The sequence below is a fragment of the Passer montanus genome, unplaced genomic scaffold, assembly GCF_014805655.1.
Source record: "Passer montanus isolate IOZ18808 unplaced genomic scaffold, ASM1480565v1 scaffold14, whole genome shotgun sequence".
Classification (NCBI taxonomy): Eukaryota; Metazoa; Chordata; class Aves; order Passeriformes; family Passeridae; genus Passer; species Passer montanus.
This window is the reverse complement of record NW_024360941.1, coordinates 5,493,085-5,512,445: the sequence shown is the minus strand read 5'-3', so window position 1 is coordinate 5,512,445 and position 19,361 is coordinate 5,493,085. Positions and strand designations below refer to the sequence as shown.

The 19,361-nt window shown below is 37.4% G+C and overlaps 1 protein-coding gene across 3 annotated transcripts in view; it reads right to left on the bottom strand.

Annotated features, from left to right (window-relative positions):
• The window catches only part of KLHL2 (kelch like family member 2), a 51,041-nt gene that overhangs the window by 12,657 nt on the left and 19,023 nt on the right, over nucleotides 1-19,361 (bottom strand). For all 3 annotated transcript variants that reach the window (XM_039700039.1, XM_039700038.1, XM_039700040.1), the window contains 2 exons: nucleotides 7,031-7,193; nucleotides 171-280 (listed from right to left, as the gene is read on the bottom strand). In XM_039700039.1, the coding sequence (XP_039555973.1) occupies nucleotides 171-280; nucleotides 7,031-7,193 (273 nt within the window). The remainder of the gene's footprint in view (nucleotides 1-170; nucleotides 281-7,030; nucleotides 7,194-19,361) is intronic.

The window sequence follows — 19,361 nt, the reverse complement described above, 5'->3', positions numbered from 1 at the left end:
ATCAGACTGACAACACTTTTGGGAAACATCCTTTAAACTTGAGACAATACCTGCCTAATTTTGCTAAGGAAACACAGAACATATCTGAAAAAGGGCACAAGATCAGTAGGAGCCAGCTTGCTCTTTCACATGAAAGGATAAAAAGAAAAATGGGATACAGATTGTTTTACCTTCTCCTCCGAGGCAATTGTGAGTTTGTCACTGGATATCAGACTGCACACCTGCTCTACACCAAGATTGAGGTATTCTTCACTGAGTACCACATCAGAAAAGTGCTGTTCTGTTTGGAGGAAAAGAAATATGCTAATATAGAGCAACAGGCCCCACATGTATAACAAGCATTAAAGCAGCAGGGGAAAACAGAGGAAAATTATTCAATATGCAAGCTATTTTACCCTATCTAGAAGCAATATATTGACTTAAAACCTCTTCTTTAAGTTAAAGCTTAGTCTCACAAATAGCTTTCATATTTAAAGATTCTTTAACTGAAATATTAAAGCATATACAGTACTTTATACTAAAAGTAGTGTAGCAATTTTCAGATGCTTGCTTCATCTCAGTACTTGTCCTTAAGAATTACCTAAGTCTCAGTTAGCTAAATTTGTACACAAAAATACAGAAAAAAGGCTCCAGAGTCTTTATACTCTGTATGCTGTTGACATGAACAATGGTTGATTCTTTAGAACCAACCAACAATAACATACAACAAGTCCTGTTGCATCTCTCAGAGCTTCTCCAAGGTCACAAAATATTGCATATTGCAATCTCTATAACATGCAGAAGGTATGTAGTTTTTCCTCATTTTTTTAAACCTCAAATAAAACTGAAAAAAATTCAAGTTGTCACTCATTCAATCATTCCCTCCCTTCCTTAAAATTGTTTTTTATGGCATTATTTTGCTTTAAAAGTCATTCCATTCAGTTAAATTATTTTCCCCCTTCTTCTGCTATTAACAGAAGTCAGAAGGGACAACTGTTACTAAGAACTTAAAAATTCTCTTAAAATTAGAATAAATGAAAGGAGGCCAGCAAACATACTCAAACCAAATAACATTTTATAGCCTTTTCAATCCCTGTATTAGTACTACTGTAACTAAGACTCCATACTTAAGAAAGTTGTCTAGGTTGTTAAAAAATTTAAAGAATGGTGAATGCTTAAGCTCACGAAGTCTAATTTTTCAGTTCAACTTTGCAGGGTACAAGAAAACAGCTGGTTTACATGCAATCATCATCAGTACAAGTCCCTCTAATTCTGCAGCATTCTCTTATGATGGACAGGTACTATTTTCTGCATACTACAGGCAATGGGAAAGAAGGGATGAAAAGAAATACTATTGATTTTTATAACATCCCCATTACTTTTCCACTCTACAAATCTTCTTGTTTGCTCTTCAGAAAAGTATAATGTTTCTCAAGCTAAGTATCTGATGAGTTTTATTGTTTGCAAATAGAAATTGAGAAAGATAATTTGTATACATTATTTTTACAATAAACTCCAAATTTTAGGGGACAGTGTCACAAACCAGTATGCCTGACTGTACTGAGAAGCTGAGTTTGGAAGCAAGCAGAAAGAGGAAGCAAGGTGCATCCCAATCTCAAACAAATCTGAGATTCTGAAGCACTCTTAATCTTTCCTTGAGAAATACAATGCAATAGTGGATCACATCCAAGAGGATATATTTAATAAATTAGAAATACCTGGTTGACTTTATAGACTCGCATACAAAAGCCTTGCTTTTTAAAAGTTGGTTTAAATTTATGTCATGCATTAAGTAGGAAGAGATCCACCCTCTAAACCAGGAGAGGTGAAAGTTGAGAATTTTCAAAGGAATACAATGAATGTGAGGCTGTCTCTAGTTTTCATGCTAGGCATAAGAACTAAAAAAACCCCCAGTGCTTGAACAAGAACTGTTTTACTGGACGTCTGCCTCTTAAAGCATAAAACATGGCACATGGTCAAGGGAAGGAGGGAAAAAAGGAGAAACACTAAACCAAACTACTCAATCAGCAGCTACAGATCCTCAGGTGAATGAATGACAGACAATAGAGGGGATTTCTACATAAATTTTAGTCATCAAAAAAAGAGATAAGAAGAAATAACTTGTCTTGTAAGAATCAGATCCTTGTTGTCTAGCAGACCATTGTAACTGACTGATAGGTAACATCTGGGCAGAAGCCAATTGCAATTACAGCTACAGGAATTATTTAATATAATTAAAAACTGAAAAAGAACAAGGAAATTTAAAAATCTATTAAATCAACCTGGTTCAAGCGTTGAAGACAGAAGGCTTCATTATAAATAAAAATCACACTTATGAAATTCAAACTTTTTGCATCATTTTAGCAAGGAGGATATCAGCATCTTTGAAATAATATGACTCAGTACTAAAATTTCAAGAAATCACACTTGGATCCTCTTTTCCCAATAATGATGAAAAATAGTACTGGAGGTGTGTGGATTTTTTTGCTTTCTGGGTTAGGATTTTTATTATCTCATATTACTGCTCCCATCCTGAAAGCTTCAATAATCTGAACTCATTAACATCAAACATGATGAAAGTTATGCTTAAACGATTAAATATTTTATGTAACTGTCCCCTGTAAAATCTCAAATTATCTTGGTTTTTATTTATTGTATTATGGAACATATATCTTTCTTTATGAACATCTCTTAGAGAAGCAAAGAGAGAACTACCCAGATGGAAGTTTCCATGAGAGAACAAAATAATTATTTTTTCCCAAATCAGAATCTTCCACATAGTATGCAACTTTGACAAATTTGTACTGGAATCCTGTCCCATTTCTTGCCTCTTTACCCAGAAATTGAAGCCAGCTGGCTCTAGAGTCTGGCAGCCTGGAAACAAGCTGGCTTAGGACCTGCAGAGGCTTGGCTTCTAAATTCCCACTTCTTAAGCAAGTAAAGTCCTACTTCTTTATTATCAAGACTAAACTCTGTCTTAAAAAAAAAAAAATAAAAAAATTAGGACATGTCTAAAAGATCTGTTCCAATTGCATATGAAAAACAGATTTTCACATTTTTGCAACTGAGTCGGTTTCTATCTGAATAGCTAAAGATGTGTCCTTGTCTGCCCTGTGCCAGTAGGGTGGGACAAATGAAAAGAAGTCTTTAACAACAGGAAAAATGTCTGGAAGTACAATAAACAATGCCAGTGTGGAGGGCATAGAAAGAAAACAGGAGCTGTAAATGTACCACTTTTTGGTATGTGTTGTTCTGAGTCTGGAGCTATGCGTGCACATTCAGCAAAAAGCACTTGACACCTCTTCTATCCAAAAGGCACACAAATCTGGCTACACAGATTGAGACATTAACTTTATATTTTTCAATTGTATAGGAAGGAAAGCTATATCTGAAACCTGCACAGGACATTCTATGCTTTAAACATTTATGGATTAATTCACAATGCCACATTGAGATTTTTTTTGCTTGGGACAAATGGCCTTTGCTATTGGCCTATTTTAAGGCACTGGTCAAACAGGAACCCCAGCTTTGCTGCAGAGGGATAGACACAAGCTCTGCCAATTGGAGAATCAGCAGAAGCTAAAACTGCAGAATCACATATTTTTTAATTGATTTATTTGAAAATTTTATACTTAAATAACTGTTTTTTAGAACACCATGAAATTCACAACAGCCAAGGCAACAGCAGCATAGCAACAGACGTTGTTACTCAGAATAGAATCATAGGAATGATTCTGACAACTCCATCCTTTCCATGCCAGGCATACGGATGCACACAAGAACAGTCCACAGAAGACATGCACGCTTCCAAGTCTTGCCAGGGCTCAAGTTTTAGACTAAGAGCACCAGAATCAAGAATGCTGTTATCCCGAATACAATGCAGCAATCCCTGCATCACAAAACATGCTAGGGCTCCCTAACAAAAGAATCTTTAACATCTCAGCACAGTGCTAAAAGCCAAAAAGGTTCACTGTACCACGCCTCAAAGGACACCACTGCCACAGGTGGTGGCACACTCCCAATGCCTGTACTGCCCTATGCAGTGGGTGAAATACATTATTATTCTTTGGATAAAACTAAGAAATGTGTAAGGGCATAAGCACTGAGCTAGGGTCTCTCTAGTCCAAGATGGCACATCCCTCCTCATTAAAAGGCTTTACCAATTTATCTTCAGGTTGTAACATTACAACACCTACATAATGGAGGAAAAATTGTTTTGTGAACATCCTTCAACACTACATAAGGTATATCCCAGACCAAAGCTGAGGACAGACTAGCAGTGCTCATGCCACATACTCTTCCTTGGAATGCTCACAAAAGAAGGAGGAGAGGCCTCAGCTGTACACAGTCTCTGACTGTGCCAGTGTAACAAGACCCAGAGCAGGACTGCTTGCTGGAACATCATGAGGACATGTGGCATCTCCAAGTTAAATTGCAACAGAAGCTTATGCCAAGTAACCTTTTCCGAGTATCAATTGTCCACAGGTCAGATCACAGGTGCATATAAATGACTCTCCTAGAAATCTTGCTCTCTGCTGCAAAGGACCAACCTACCACAGGAATATGAAGCTCCAAATTTAATGGAAGTTGCATTTTCATTCCTACTGGAAGGAAGTTCTAGAGTTTCACTTTTTTAATAACTTCTAATCCATTGGCATCCATTTGTTTTTACATTATCATTGTCTATTAGCAGAACTATCTTACTTCCTCTTTTTTTCTAAATCTAAAATAGCAAGTGTAACACAATAAAGACTGGGAGAAGTTACAAAATAAAATACTTTTCATTTTCTCTAGCAGGGAAATATTTTCACTGCTTTTTTCAATCTAATAATCCTTTTCTGTACTCATTCTAATTTCTGGAGCCTTAATCCAAAAATGTGTGCTCTGGGAGTTAAGCTGCCTGTGATACAAAGCTTAACTCTGAAATGGCACAGCCCTGTATTTTTGGCTCAGATTTTTGAGAATTTTTTTTAAGTTGTAAGAAACCTGTGACAAAGTACAAAGAGCCATTTGAGATAAGAACAGGAGGAAAAAAGAAGCTATGATGGCTGAGATAAAGGCAGTAAGCAGCCTGAAAATTCAAGAGCAAAAACATTGACCTGAAAAGGTACAGAACTGTATGAAATGAAATCAGGGAGTCAGCAGACAGAAATTCAGCAAGACTGATGATGAGCCAATTCCAAGGAGAAATGGATCCTTTTATGAGGAGTACTGAGCATTCTGGTGCTCAGCCTAGCATCTTGCCTGTCCCAACCTCACTCCTCTTTTCACTTGTCTGTGTTCTGCTTGCAGACACTCTCTGTGCACAGCAAAGGATGCCTGAACAAAATGACCCAGGAAAGAAGGGTTAACAGGTGGACACAATCCCTGTGCTCTCAAAACACATTTAACCAATACTGCACTCAAGGTCTTGCTGGGGTCTTAGAATCTTTATTTCTAGAAAGTAATTGATACAAATATTAGCTTCAACTACCAAACAGAACAAAGATTGTTGAGAAGTAACTGAAGTAGTTTACAGGTTTAGTTTAGAAGTAACTAAGGCCTGTAAACCTTAGTACCAAAATGTGTTCCCTAAAACATTAAATATCTGAACATTAACTCTAGTTAAAAAATGTATATCTTGCTTCCTATTTCAAAAAATGTAATAGCTTTTAGATTTAGTAATGCATTACTCAAAGACAAAAGTATTTCATTAAAACCTTTTGCATAGAAGTCTAAATAGAAATATCACAAAGTCATTCAGTCATGTACACATCACAACTTTGTGAATAAGGTAGGCATTACAAAAACTAGTACTTTCAAAAACAATCTGAAAAGCTTTTGAATTTTTTAAATTGATATATCAATCATTCTTGACAGAAATATTATAATCTTCTGTGAGTTAAAATAAATCTATACCACAAATCAGCATTTCTAGGAATGAAGACAACTGAAAGCATTCATCAAAGTCCTTGCCTTTCTGAGATCTAAATTTATTCCAGGCAATAAAAAGCCTATTATTTGGACTTGAGTTGAAGCACTTAGTGCTCTATTTCAGGAAAATATTCAATTTTAACTCTGTACTAATTGCTAATTATGCTAATTGGTCACTGTACATTTAAGGAAAGTCATGAAAAGCAATGCATTCATATGTATTTTTTCTACAGCCTTATCAGGACATTTAATTTTTAATTCTCTTTTTCTTGCTCTTGATCTAAGCCTGACAGTGCTAGGAAGAGGAAGGCAGAGCAGAGAGTGGACCTGACTATACACAACATATTTATCTCAAGAGTAAGAACAAACTGTGCATTGCTTTAAATTCCACAGACGCGGCAAATACCCAATAGGAGTTGAGCTAGCAGCTTGTCATACAGGCCAGCAGTACTCCAAGAATATGACGATAATACTGCAAGCTTTTGGGGGGAAATGTAAGAAATGGAAGGTGGTTTTATTACAGAGGAATGATAAGGTTAGTACCAAGCATGAAAACAGGAGAGCTGGAGAGACAGATGAAATACAAGACTCAAGTGGATGAAACTATAGGTACCCTTTATACTAAGAAATTTCAGGTCTTTGGCTACATGAGCAGGATTTTCAGAAGATAAGTTGATTACATAATACCCAACATTACATTTCTTCCTTCTTCACTAGTGCAGTGCAGGGGCTACCCCTCTTCCCAACCTCTACCCCTACGCCTTTTTCTTATTGCTTTCCCCATGTAATTCCTACATACTTTGACTTATGGTAGTTGTCAGAATTTTAATTCTTCTTTCCCAATTTCCTCCCCTAAGCGACAGTGCAAGATTTTAAACATTTTAAGCTAGCTTCTTTCTGGATTGGAAATGTCTTGGACCCTGCAGAGTCGGAATAGTCTGTGAAGATGCTGCCCCATTCAGCTTAAATATAACTATGGGCCAGCCAGCACATTTTATTTCTCTTGAAGGCATTCAGATCAAATGCAGTTTTTATCAGGAGATACATGTCTGCAATACCCTGGAGAAAACTCAGGTTCCTCTGGAACCCACCCACACTGTCACATATCAAGCTGTGTGCTCCACTAATGATAACTTGCCTGCATATGTGTTGGCCTTGCTCAAGAGATCTGTGCATGCATGCATGTCAGCAAAAGCACGAATCCCCAGGCAGTTGATAGGATGAAGCTGAGATTCCAAAAATTCACAGCAAGTCCTCTTCACATCCTGCAGTTGCAAGAGACCAGCTGCTGGGAGCAGTACCTGAAAGGAGAAGCCAGAGCTGGTTAATGTCCCAGTTTAATTCTGATGTTATACAAGAGTATTGTCAATATTAAGAAAGCAAAATAAACCATTAAAAAAACAAGATCAAAACAAAGAGGAAGATTTCAGCATTATGTAACTGGAGAAGTTAAAGCTTGACATGAGCATGATTTTACCTCCCTACAGATAGCATTTAGAATAACAAGCAACATCTCTACCATTGTGTTCACTGGGGAACTCGCTCCACAAACTGTAACTTGCGCTTTATTTAAACTCTTCCGAATATTCATTCACAAGTTCCCTTCTTGCATTTCACAATTACATCTCATTTTCAAGCCTTCAGTGTTGGATATTTTTAAATTAACGTTTTCTAGACCATGATAGAATATGTAAATCTTATTTGCATGCAAGAACTGGACGCTGTACCATTTTTTTGTTACCATCAAAAATAAGCATCTTTATGCAAGAGATTCCAGTAAGGACAGAATTCAGACTTCCCCAGAAGTCTGTGACCATCTTGGAAGAATAATAATTCAAGATTGTCTGGCAATCAATATAGACAGGAAAAATAAAGGATCACACATTTAACAAGAGTTTGGTTTGAATATTAACTGTTAATGAAAGAGAAATGAAGAAAAGTCACAAATGTGATTGCACTCAGATACACAGTCTATTGCTAAGCAAAATACTTAAAAATTAGTTTAAATCTTAGATAATTCTTCAAAATATTTAGTAAGTCTAACAAAGTAAGTGGAAAAGATGTAATAAGCATAAAAGTCAGTGTGTCACAATTCCAAACAACTTTAGTAATCTTAAAGGTTATTAATTACAAGGGTGAAAGAGTACAGTGAAATAGTTTTATTTTAGCATATGTTTATGTAATTTTTAAGATAATATCACTAATACAATTTATATTACCAGAACACAGTATGATTAGTTATAATAGTGAATAGATAAATTCATTTGATAGTTAATTCTATGATAAGATATAAACATTAACTTACAGAGCAAAAATCAATGGCAGAAATCTACTACGAGTATTTATTTACACAGCTTGCCCCAATGAAGCAAACATTTCATACCTGATCACAAATTCAGTAACTAATTCAAGGACAGTCCTGGATAATTTTAGGCACATTATCAGTATAGTTGAGCAAATAATTCTGAGAACAATCCTTGACTGCATAAATGGATCCAGTAGAAAAATTTGTAAAACCATCATCAAATCAGAATACAAAATGGAAATGTGAAATTTAAGAATGGTATGGAGAAAATAATTTAATACTTGTAATCACAGTTACCCTGACATACTTATATGAACAGTAAAGGAATGTTACAAGGACCAGATTACTCTTCATTATGGGAAATTATATTTCAATAGAGATTTCAATACCTTTTATTTATCAGAAAACAAAACATTCAAGTCTAAATGTATTTTACATTCTGCTGCTAAAAAGGAAAAGAGAAGCAAAGTGCATCAAATTTATCTGGTTGAATTACACATTGGGCTTTGGTTACTAGGCAACAAGAGCTGTGATAACATCTAGCTATTTTCATTTGTACCTATAGAAGTGTTGGTCTGAAAGCCATAACAACCTGCATTCAAAAATACAGTTCCATCACAGTCAGATTTACTCTGCTGAAGCCAGGGACAACTAAAGAGGAAAAAAATACTAAAACAACCAAAACTCCTCACAAATCCATCAGGAAAAAAAAGAAAAGGAAAAAAAAAAAAGGACTACATTAAAACTGCAGTATAGATTAAGTTTAACTGCTGCTGACTCTAAATGGTCAGTTATAGCTCAGATCTGTTCCAAAAATAGCCAGTAGAGGGTATCATAACTTTCCTTTAAAGATCAAAAATACTGTAATGCGCATACTGCTTTGTACTGCAAGAAATGCAGAGGTGAAAAAAAATCTCCGATTTCTTGAAAATATGTTCTATGAAAATATATTCTCAACATGGTTATTTTTTATAATCAAAGAAAACTGAACAGATTATTACTACCGATGGCAATAAGAAATTAGGTATTCTCTTTCTTTGTGTCAAAATTGTGGTGATGAATCTCAGAATGACTGTTAGATTTCCTAGTGCAAATGCTTTAACCCTTATGAGCCTGTGAAGACTCTTCCCTGGTTATTTCCTTTTGGTTCTCCCTGTAGTGACATGCCTATTCCCAAAGCTCTGTGCACCCATCATGCCAAATACATCTTTCCAACCCCACTGAGAAAAAAATGACTGTGACCAGGTGCAAGTATTTGTTTTAAAATCCACCTGCAATGTCACCTGCATAGTCAGGAGGGATCTACTTAAGGCCTGGAACTTGGGTCCATTTTTTCATTGGAGTAGATTCAAGCCCTTCACAACTCAACTAGATCATCAATCTGTAAATGAGGCTGCTGCCCTCTCTCGTAGCCCTGCAGGTACCTGCCTGCAGTATGTCAGGGGCTGAGGGTACTAATGATACCTGAAGCTTTTCTCCCTCCTGTTTTTTTGTTTTTTATGACTCTGTACATCTTTGTGCAGCTGGACACATTCACCTTACGTGACTGAAACCTGTGTTGAGTTTGGAAGTGAGGAGCAGCTGGAACAGGCAGGCACCTCTCCAGGTGCTCACAGGCCCACCAGCTCACCAGGAATTCATTTACAACAGTGCCAAAGAGATACAGCCTGCCTGAGTGATGAACAAACCTCTACAAGGAAAGAAGGGTCAGAGGAGATGGGCACAGGTGATGAACTCAAGGAAGAAATACAAGAATGAGCATCTAGTGGCATAAAGTCAAATTTATCTCCACATAAAGGGGACTGAAGGGTGACTTCTCCTTTAAGTATATGGCTGGACCAGTAAGTCATCAGGTTATGCAAACAGCCTTTTGTAAAATAATTACAGCATGTAAGGTCTCCCCCAGCTAGTCAGGCCAGCAGGGGGAGAAGTATATATGTGACATGGCTCGGTCCCACAAAAAGTGTAAAACCAAAAAAGCAACAGGAGGAGCTCTCAAGAGAGCCATAGGCTTGAGAGGGCTTTAGCCCACATATTCCTTCCTGGTGAATGGGAGATGCCCACCATCCTGACAGTGGGCAGATGTAGATCAGTAATGGGAATCGCTTTGGCATAGTGATCCAAATGTATATTTCAAGTGCTGTGTCATGCTTGTGTTGTGATTTCAGCATATTGCAGTATGTCTCTACTAAATCAAAACATAACACTATGTAGTACCAAGTATCTTCAAAACAGTAAATTTCATGGCAATGATTAAATGCCCCTCAAGCACTAACCAGAAGAAGCCAGTCAGAGCAGCTGCCCTGGAGTGCCTCCATACCAGACAAGGGTGTTCATCCCACCTGAGGGCTGCTGGATGACCTGACAGGCACAGCCCCTTGATTGGAACACACAAGGTTTTAGTGGCTGACCTGCTAGTTGAGAATGGGGGAAGAAGTCCAGTGGAAGGAGCCACCAGGATGATCAGAGGGCTGGCGCATGTGATATTACAAGGAAAAGCTAAGAAAACTGAGTTCATGCAGCCATAAAAGAAAAAAAGGGAGATCTTATTACAGTCCACAGCTACTTAATGTGAGGGTAGAGAAGAGTGAACCAGACTGTTCTTGAAGATGCTTAGCCATAGGACAAGGAAAAGTATGAACATAGGAAAATCTGATCTGAAAAAAAAGAAGTAAGGCTGCTTTTTCTGTTTTGTGTTGTGTTTTGTTGGGTATTTTTTAAGTGAAGCTGGTTAAGCCCCAGAACAGGTTGTCCCAGCCAGCTGCAGAATCTCCATTCCCGGGAGATATTAAAAATTCAGGGAACAGGCCTCTCAACATGCTTTTAAAAAAGCTCAATAAAAAGTAAAATTTAAATTGATTAAAGTTTTCTGCCTGTTAATTTAAATCAATTTGATCCAGTAATTTTATATCTATCCAAGCTGTCCTCTTTGCATTCCTTTTTGTACCGTGAGGTTCTCCTAGACAGACCATATTGTTATACCTGACATATGAAGACGCTTAAGACAATATTTTCTTCTCAACTGCTTTCAAATTTCTTGTAATCGTCTTAAAATTTCTGCTGGAGTATTTGTCCAAATTCAAATTGATACCCACCAGAATCATATTAAGATCAGTATCATGTCAATAAGAAAATAGTGACAGACCATTTTGCAGGTTTTGAAACAAGATCCCACAACATAAACAAACGCAAAATTTCTCAGAACACTGAAGCACTTTTCAAGCAAATAAGCCAATAAAAATCAGAGCAGTGTATGCCAAGAGAATTGAATAATGTGCTGTCTAAAATAGAAAAATTCCGTACTTTATTGCATGGAGAGGAAAGAAAACAAATCTGAGACATTAGGAAAGATACTAATCAAAGAAAGCAGATGCACGAGAATCCAAACACTACAATACAACATAGAGGCTCACAGAAGAGCAAGTTACATCCTTGCTAAATAAGATATTGCATATTTTCAGTTACAATATTAAAATGAAATAAATTTTAGAGAACAGTAGTTATGTTAATGCCTGTAATAAAGAAATCTTGAGGGGATAGATTAAGGTTTAACATTTATTTTTAAGTTTTAAATAACCATTTCAGCAAACTAAGCTCCTTCATTTGCTGTTTACATTATCATAGCACGGGGAAGAAGGAAATTAACATAGTGGTTAAATATAACCCAAATGATCTTATTTTTTTATTCTCATCTACATGCATCTGTGCCATAATTAAAACTGTGGTTTGTAACTGAAGTGTAATCTAAATTCTAGTGAAATCATTCAGCACAGCATTGAAATTATGCTATTTAGGAGTATGCATACAAAACCACTAAAATAGACACAAATATTTTAAGGCATCTGTAGGATAAAATGTGGAACTTTCAACTTTGGAAAATTCAGCCCTGCTTGAATTTCTGTATGACCAACATATGCATGTTAAGCACGGTGTTCCAGTGTCAAAATACAAAAATAAGAGGCTGCACTGGAATTAAAGATGTGCATGAGCTGCAAGTTTAGAACATGATGTCATGCAGCCTATGAAGTATACCTTCTGGATATCTCAACATCCTCAAGGCTATTGCACAATAAAGACATGGATGTATTAATTTTTCCTTTAGCTTAATGAGCCCCACACAAATAAAAATCAGGTGCAGGAGGCAGTTTCATAGTGTCACAGAAAGGAATTAGATCAAGAAGCGTCCTATTCCTTCACATTCCCCTTGTACTAGATACAAATTGGTAGAGCACCACTTCAGTAGAAAATGGCTGAATAATCATGAAAATGTAGTATTTTAAATTATTGACATGATCTAAAAAATACTAAGCAGCTCCCAGCTTGGAAATCAGTGTGACAGATTTAAATGGAGGATAAGGAAAAAGTGTTTTACACATCTGCTTTTTAACTTGCATCATAATCTGTACTTAAGAGTCCACTTCAGTTAATGACATGCAATTGATAGGAAGTAACCAATTGCTCTAAAAGCAGCTTTTGAAGAGACAGCACCTTAGAAGATTAGTCTTTTATTAATATTAATGATTAATAAAAACATTAGGTACAGAGGTGGGTTTTCTGTTCTTTTCTTGGGGTTTTTTGAAAGGGGTACTTGTGGAAGTTTTGGGAGGGATTTGGGATGCAGTTAGTGGTTGCTGAAATGCAGAAATAAGATTCATGAAGCAAATGAAATTACAGAAGAGTCACTTATTTAAGTAATACACTATAATGAGGGATATCCATCTAGTCTACAGGGGAGAACCATGCAGTCTTCCTTGGCTTCAGTGTTCTCCTACATCTTCTCTACCAGAACAGTGCCTTAACCACCACATGGAAGTGCATTTTGGCATAAGCTTTCACACAAGAGAGACAGATTGATTTCCTAGTCTGATGGTTATTTTTGTTAAGTCAGAAGCTTAGCCTTTCATATCCTTTTCTTCTCTTAAAACACACTGGCAATAGAAATGAAACCTTCTCTCACTTGGAGTAAAACATCACAAACCTAAAATAATTTTAGTTAAAGTTTTAGATTTTTCTTTCAGTGAAAAAAATTGTAGACATTTTGATTTTATAGGAACAAAGCTCTTGATTTCAAGTCTGGCCACTGAATTTAAGTATGTGTATAGTAAGTAATCTAAAATGAAAGCTCAGAATCCTTCATCGTACTTCAATTAATTCAGTGTTTAGAAGATTACACAGCTGCATAAAAACACCATCATATTTTCTTAGGGACAGCATAATTTAAACAAGACTAACTTGAGTCTGAACAAAGCTACTTCTGATATTGTGTCATTCAGGAACTGGACAATTTGTTCTTTAATTACAGCACCAGAAGTGCTACGGAGTCAAATCATATACACAGCTACCCTGCAAAAGGATTAGAAGAAGCTGAAAAGATTAAGTAGGCAGGATAACATAACTCACACTGCATGGTCTGCTTTCTTCCTGGAAGGGCTGACCCACATAAAGAATCACTGCATCAGCTGCTGCTTGGAGCTTTCAGGGAGCTTCTGCCAAGGCACTGAACTGCAGCAACTCAGCCTCCAGCACCACAGCACCCTCAGCTCACACCCCAGTGACACCCACCGTCACTTCGGGTGTACCAAAGATTGCTACGATAGAGACGTTTTCAAAGGACTGCCTAAAACTGAAGATGGAAAGGGTTGACAAAAAACTAAAAATGTTAATTTGCTGTTTCCTAGAGTATACAAAAAACATTTGAGGCAGGAAGAGGGGGAGGAAGGAATTATTGGTTTGCTGGGGGTTTTTGTACATTGCAGACTGACTTGTGACAAACAAGGTTTGTTCTGCTAATACAACTGAGCATTTTCTGGCAATTTAAAAGAGAGGGTTGGAAAGGCCATTTGCAAAATCCTAAACCTGGGCAAGAAACAAACAGCAACATAACTGGGATAGTAGATTGTGAACATTTGTTTGCTCTATTATTTCATTCTCTGGTACAGAAGCTATATACTACCAAGTCTAAAAGTAATACAAAACCAAGAACTAAGGACAACAGAAATAGCATGAAGTAGAAATTATTTCTGTGCATGGTGCTTGTCTTCAATACAAAAATTATGTCAAGATTAACATCTAATATGCAGTAAATGGTCCTTCAGTGGACTCAAAACACATTTGATTACTTCAAGCTTTTACCATAATTATGTTTTTGTAGTTTATTAAGATAATCTTTTACTTATCATTCAGTTTCCTACAACAGACCATAATTATATTCTAGAAATGTCACAGAGGATTTCCTCGAAAAAAAAGCATTGGGCTTAGTGACAAATTTCATAAATGCTTTAATCTAGATGTTGTGCTTTAAAAATTCAGGTATGTAGAGCCCAAATTCCCAAAGTAAATAGCATCTACAGCTTCCCATTTGATTTTGCTTTGTGGATGCACATTTAGTACATACATATAATGATTTAAAGCACAACCAATATCAAGAAAACAGAAACATTTTCAAGGAAGCCTTTATGTAGCTTTTATCTGACATGTTTCAGCAGGTCGTGAGCCTACCTGCAAGTAAGAGAGGTCAACCATGGAGTCTCTAAGTGACTTAATGTACTCATAATAAGCACCTTGAATTTTACAGGGAGGTGGATGAGCACACATGCATTCATTTAAGCAAATGACCTCTGCACTTTAAGTTGGCACGGACTACTTTTCAGGTTTTGCCACAGGTAGCTTTATGGTCATATAAAGATGGTCATGGATGCCTACAGTAAAAGTCATAGCTCAGACAAAAGTAGCTGCTTTCATCCAAGCTGACTAGAAGCATCTCTAGCACTGCCTAGCAGTATGATGATTTTAAAGACTCAGAAGTCATACAAACTTTTAATCTGAGAAGGCAGTTTATACACCTCCATTATTAATGTTTAGCTAAAGGGCAATCACATCTGAGCAAGGCAAGATGAAGGCATCAGGTTTTTGAATCACAAAATTTGTGATGTCAGTACTAATTACTTCTGATCTACCCAATGGTCATAATATCTGATACTCTTGCTTTTTTCCTTTTTTTCCCTTTTTTTTAAAAAATCACAGAATGGCCTGGGTTGAAAGGGACCTTTAAGATCACCTAGTTCCAACTTGCCTGCTATAGGCAGGGACACCTTCTATTAGACCCAGTTGCACACAGGCCCGTCCAACCCAGCCTTAAACACTTTCAGGGATGGGGCAGCCACAAATTCTCTGAAATTTCAAGTCTATTCAAGTCTAAATTCTCTGGAATTTCAAGTCTATTCAAGTCTGTACATTCTTTTAGGCCACACCTTAGAGCTTCTTGCTGTAATTCTGCTCAATGGAATCCCAAACTCAGGTGGATAAAACGAAAAGTTAAAAATATCTTCCAAGCTAGTCTAGAACTTCACAGTTTTCCAGAGGAATGTTTATATAATAGGTAAAATCCACGCCTTCTAAAAAGAAAACCCAACACTTCTCCCTAGTCAACTGCACATGAAAAAAGAGAAATCTCAGTTTCCTTCTACAGAAGGAAATGGCAACATTTTTGCCTTTGTTAGAACAATTTGGTCTAGCTGTGCTACAACCAGCTAAGGATCTCCTCCACTCTGGGTAACACTGGAAGCAATTTTGGCATCTGTTTTGAGATAGAATCTGTTATGTCCTCCATCCTTTCCCAGCATGTGGTTAAACCCAGTATTTACTGAAATGAAGCTTCACAGCATTGCTCTGCTTCCACCAGCACCATCCCTTCCCCTGTCTTCCCCTCTTCTGAAGAAAAGGGGAAAAGGAAACCTAGGATGGAGACGATTAGAACAAGTCAGCTCAACCCAGATCTGGACCTTATATGGTCTCACCTAACTACAGAGGTAAACCTTAAGAGGTGAAAATACCTGCTTTGAAACACTATCTAATCTTTGCTTTGCCAATGCTATCTAATGGTAACAGGTATCATTTCCAGGGTTCACAGGTAATTATTTTCAAACCAAACAGCACAGCTAGAAAGCAGCACTGCTCACCTTGGGCATCCTAGGCAGCTGCACTCATGCATTTTGCAGCAATGTTCCATTCATTTATGCACTCACCTTAAACATACTAACAACTCCATGGATGCACATACATGTTTTTGTGCGCTTCTCTTTAGGTATTGTAAAGAAAAGCTTGTTATCTTTCAGCATAAATTAGTAACTCACCCTTTTACCCTTTACAAGTGTACGTAGAGTCTTTGAAACAAATAGACACCGGAAGAAAAATAAGAGTCGTATTTTAGCCAATTCACAGTTAACCTAGAAAAGGCCTGAATTCCCTTCCTCTCCCAAATGATAGCTTTTCCATGCCTTTAATGGCTTTAAGCCTTTCCCCAAAGCATGCTATTCCTGTCATATTTAAGGCCATCCAACAGTGTTCCAGGTGATAATGCAGATTTCTACAATGACATACCGATACTGCTGTGCCATTTTTTATGCTCGGTTTTAAAGACGTTATTTTATAATAGCAGCTTTTCTAAGGTGACTTCAGTATGTTATTCTATACTAGGAAAAGTTGTTAATGTAAAACACAGCAATATGTAGGAGTAATTCAAGTTTTTTCTCTCCGTGCATTACTTTACACTTTCCAACATTAATTTTGGTCTGTGATCATGATAGCCTGACATCTAGCTTAGCTAGAAAGCAGTGAGATTTTCTATTTTTGTCTGATCTTGAAAAAATACTTAAACCAGTTCATCACCTACATATTTTGCTACCTGCTTTCCAAAACTAAAGGAAATGGGTCCTTTGGAAGCCTGTGACACATTACAATCACTTTGATACAGCAGAACCCAACTATTTATTCCTATTTGTTCCTTTCCTCCATAGGGATTTTTGATCTATATATTGCTCATCATGTGACAATTTAGGAGGGACTACAACTAACTTGACTTTCAAAAGCCTTTGATATGGTTATTTCTGGACCACTCTAAGAATTACAGGAGGTTTTCAGTAGCTATGCACAACTCATAAATACAATTCTGAAACATATGAGAAATTTGAACTTCACTTATCTCACCTGCCATTAACAAAAACCAAATCCTTGATATAATGTCTCTATGAAGTCTCTATAATGCTCAGGATCACTAATGACATTGCGGTGATTTACTAAAACATGACCTGAAATTCCAAGGACTAGCCAGCTACAAAACATAACATTTTGATAGTCTCAGCCACCTCACTTCAAAAGTTTCTCTTCTGTGGGTACACAAGGAGTAGTTTTACAAATACATCTATAAAATCCTGTTTGCTCTAGTGATTGGATGTTTTTATTCATTTGCTTTTGCACCTCATCTTTTGACCCTCTCTCTAAGCCTATCCTTGATAAATAAGAGGATGCACCTTGCACAGTCTGTTGGAGTAACTGGGACTTTCTACCTTAATTAGTTTTTGGCACCTTTCTCGTGCATGGCTCTGACAGCCCACACGCTCTCCTAAATCACTCATTTAAGAAACAATATGCAGGAAATGAATAGATGTTATATTTAGAGCTGAAGTGCTGAGTAAAAGTGTTTTATTCTTTTTATCATTTAAATTAAACATGCCTGTTTAAATCCCTCGGTGACTTCCCATTCACCTCCCACAGTAATCAGAATCACATGCTTCTGAAGTGCAGGATTACAGATCAGTATCTCTTCTGTAACACACTCCTGCCTCAACCCCACTTCTCTCTCACCCCATCACCTCCTCCAAGAGTTTCTGATTCATTCCTTGGCTCTTGCTTAGACCATGCTGACATAGCCAAGCTACAAGCCTCTTCACCGCCTTTGCCCACAAGTCTCTTCCAAATAAGCAGAAACAAGTGGTTTCATAAACCTCAACCCACATTCTCCCTCCCACAAAAAAAAAAAAAAAAAACAAAACAAAACAAAAAAAACAAAACACAAAAAAAACCACAAAAAACCAGAACACCCAAACATCTTCTGAAGGTACAGAGATTTTGAGACAGGGGAAATCTGTGACTCAGTCCACAAGACAACAGTCTCTCTCTGGAAAAAGTATGACTCTCTGCCTCCTACACACACTGGCACTTGATAGTCCAAGACAGTCTTTTACAGTCTTGGGACAATTTTAATCCACTCCTCATACCTTTTGATCCACATTTGAGATTAATTTTCTCTCTGGTGCTCATTCTCAGTTCTGTTTCTCCCTTATGCATTTCTCTTTGGCACCTACAAGCCGGTGTACAACAGCTCAAATGTCCATTCAGGTTCATCTTTTCATTCATACAATGCTCATACCCTTCTGCCTACTCAATTTCCTTTATGAAAAAAAGTTCTTGGATCCCCATTCAGATGGCCAAAAAAAAATTTTAAAAGCATCATTTGGAGGACAGAGAGAAATAGTAGTAAGATATCTGCAGAAGGGAAAGAAAAAAAGGAACATACAAATGTGAATACCTCAGGAGAGAGTATATGCCATATCTGTGCAACATCTGCTTCTCCTGGTTCTAGTGGTCCTGCCACCATTTTTCCCTCTGCCTTAACCACAGCTACAGCTGTACAGACACAGTAATTGCTTTCTCTGCAAACTCCTTTTGCTACTTACCTCGTGAACTTCACCATCCTGTATAATCCGGGGGAGGACATGGGAAAGAATTTATCCCTAAATGAAGTAGTATGAATTGTATTTATTCAGTTTGTCTTAACAATACAAAAGACATTGAATAGACATGCCCAAGAGACTCTTTAGGAAGACGGCCCAGCTCAAGAGAGAATCGAGACCCCAGGCGAGTGTTTCTGGCTGCCCTGCTCTGCGGGGCTGGCAGTGTGCCCTGTACATGTGTGGTTGTGCATGCACCTACTGCAAAGGCATGCTCAGCCTCACTGCCAGGCTGCAGCTTGGAGAGACACAGCTGCAGCCACCTAGATGTTATCAGGCTACCAGTTTCAGCAACCCTTAATGCTTTCCTCACGCTGAGCACACAGTGTGATTTCCTCCCGTCACATACCACCAAGCAAGCCAGATCAGAAACGGAAATCCTCTAAGAGAGCATCAAACATCTATGAAATAAGCATGAGGCTTTGGAACACATCTTCAGCCACATCAAAAACCCAGTTCCTCAGTTAAAAACAAACAGAGGGGAGTGACAATATAGCAACTGTAGCGATTCTGCAATGCACATAATAATGTGCCCCCAAAAAACAGGCAGTTCTACTTTGCACATATATAATAGCTAATATCACAAAATATATATT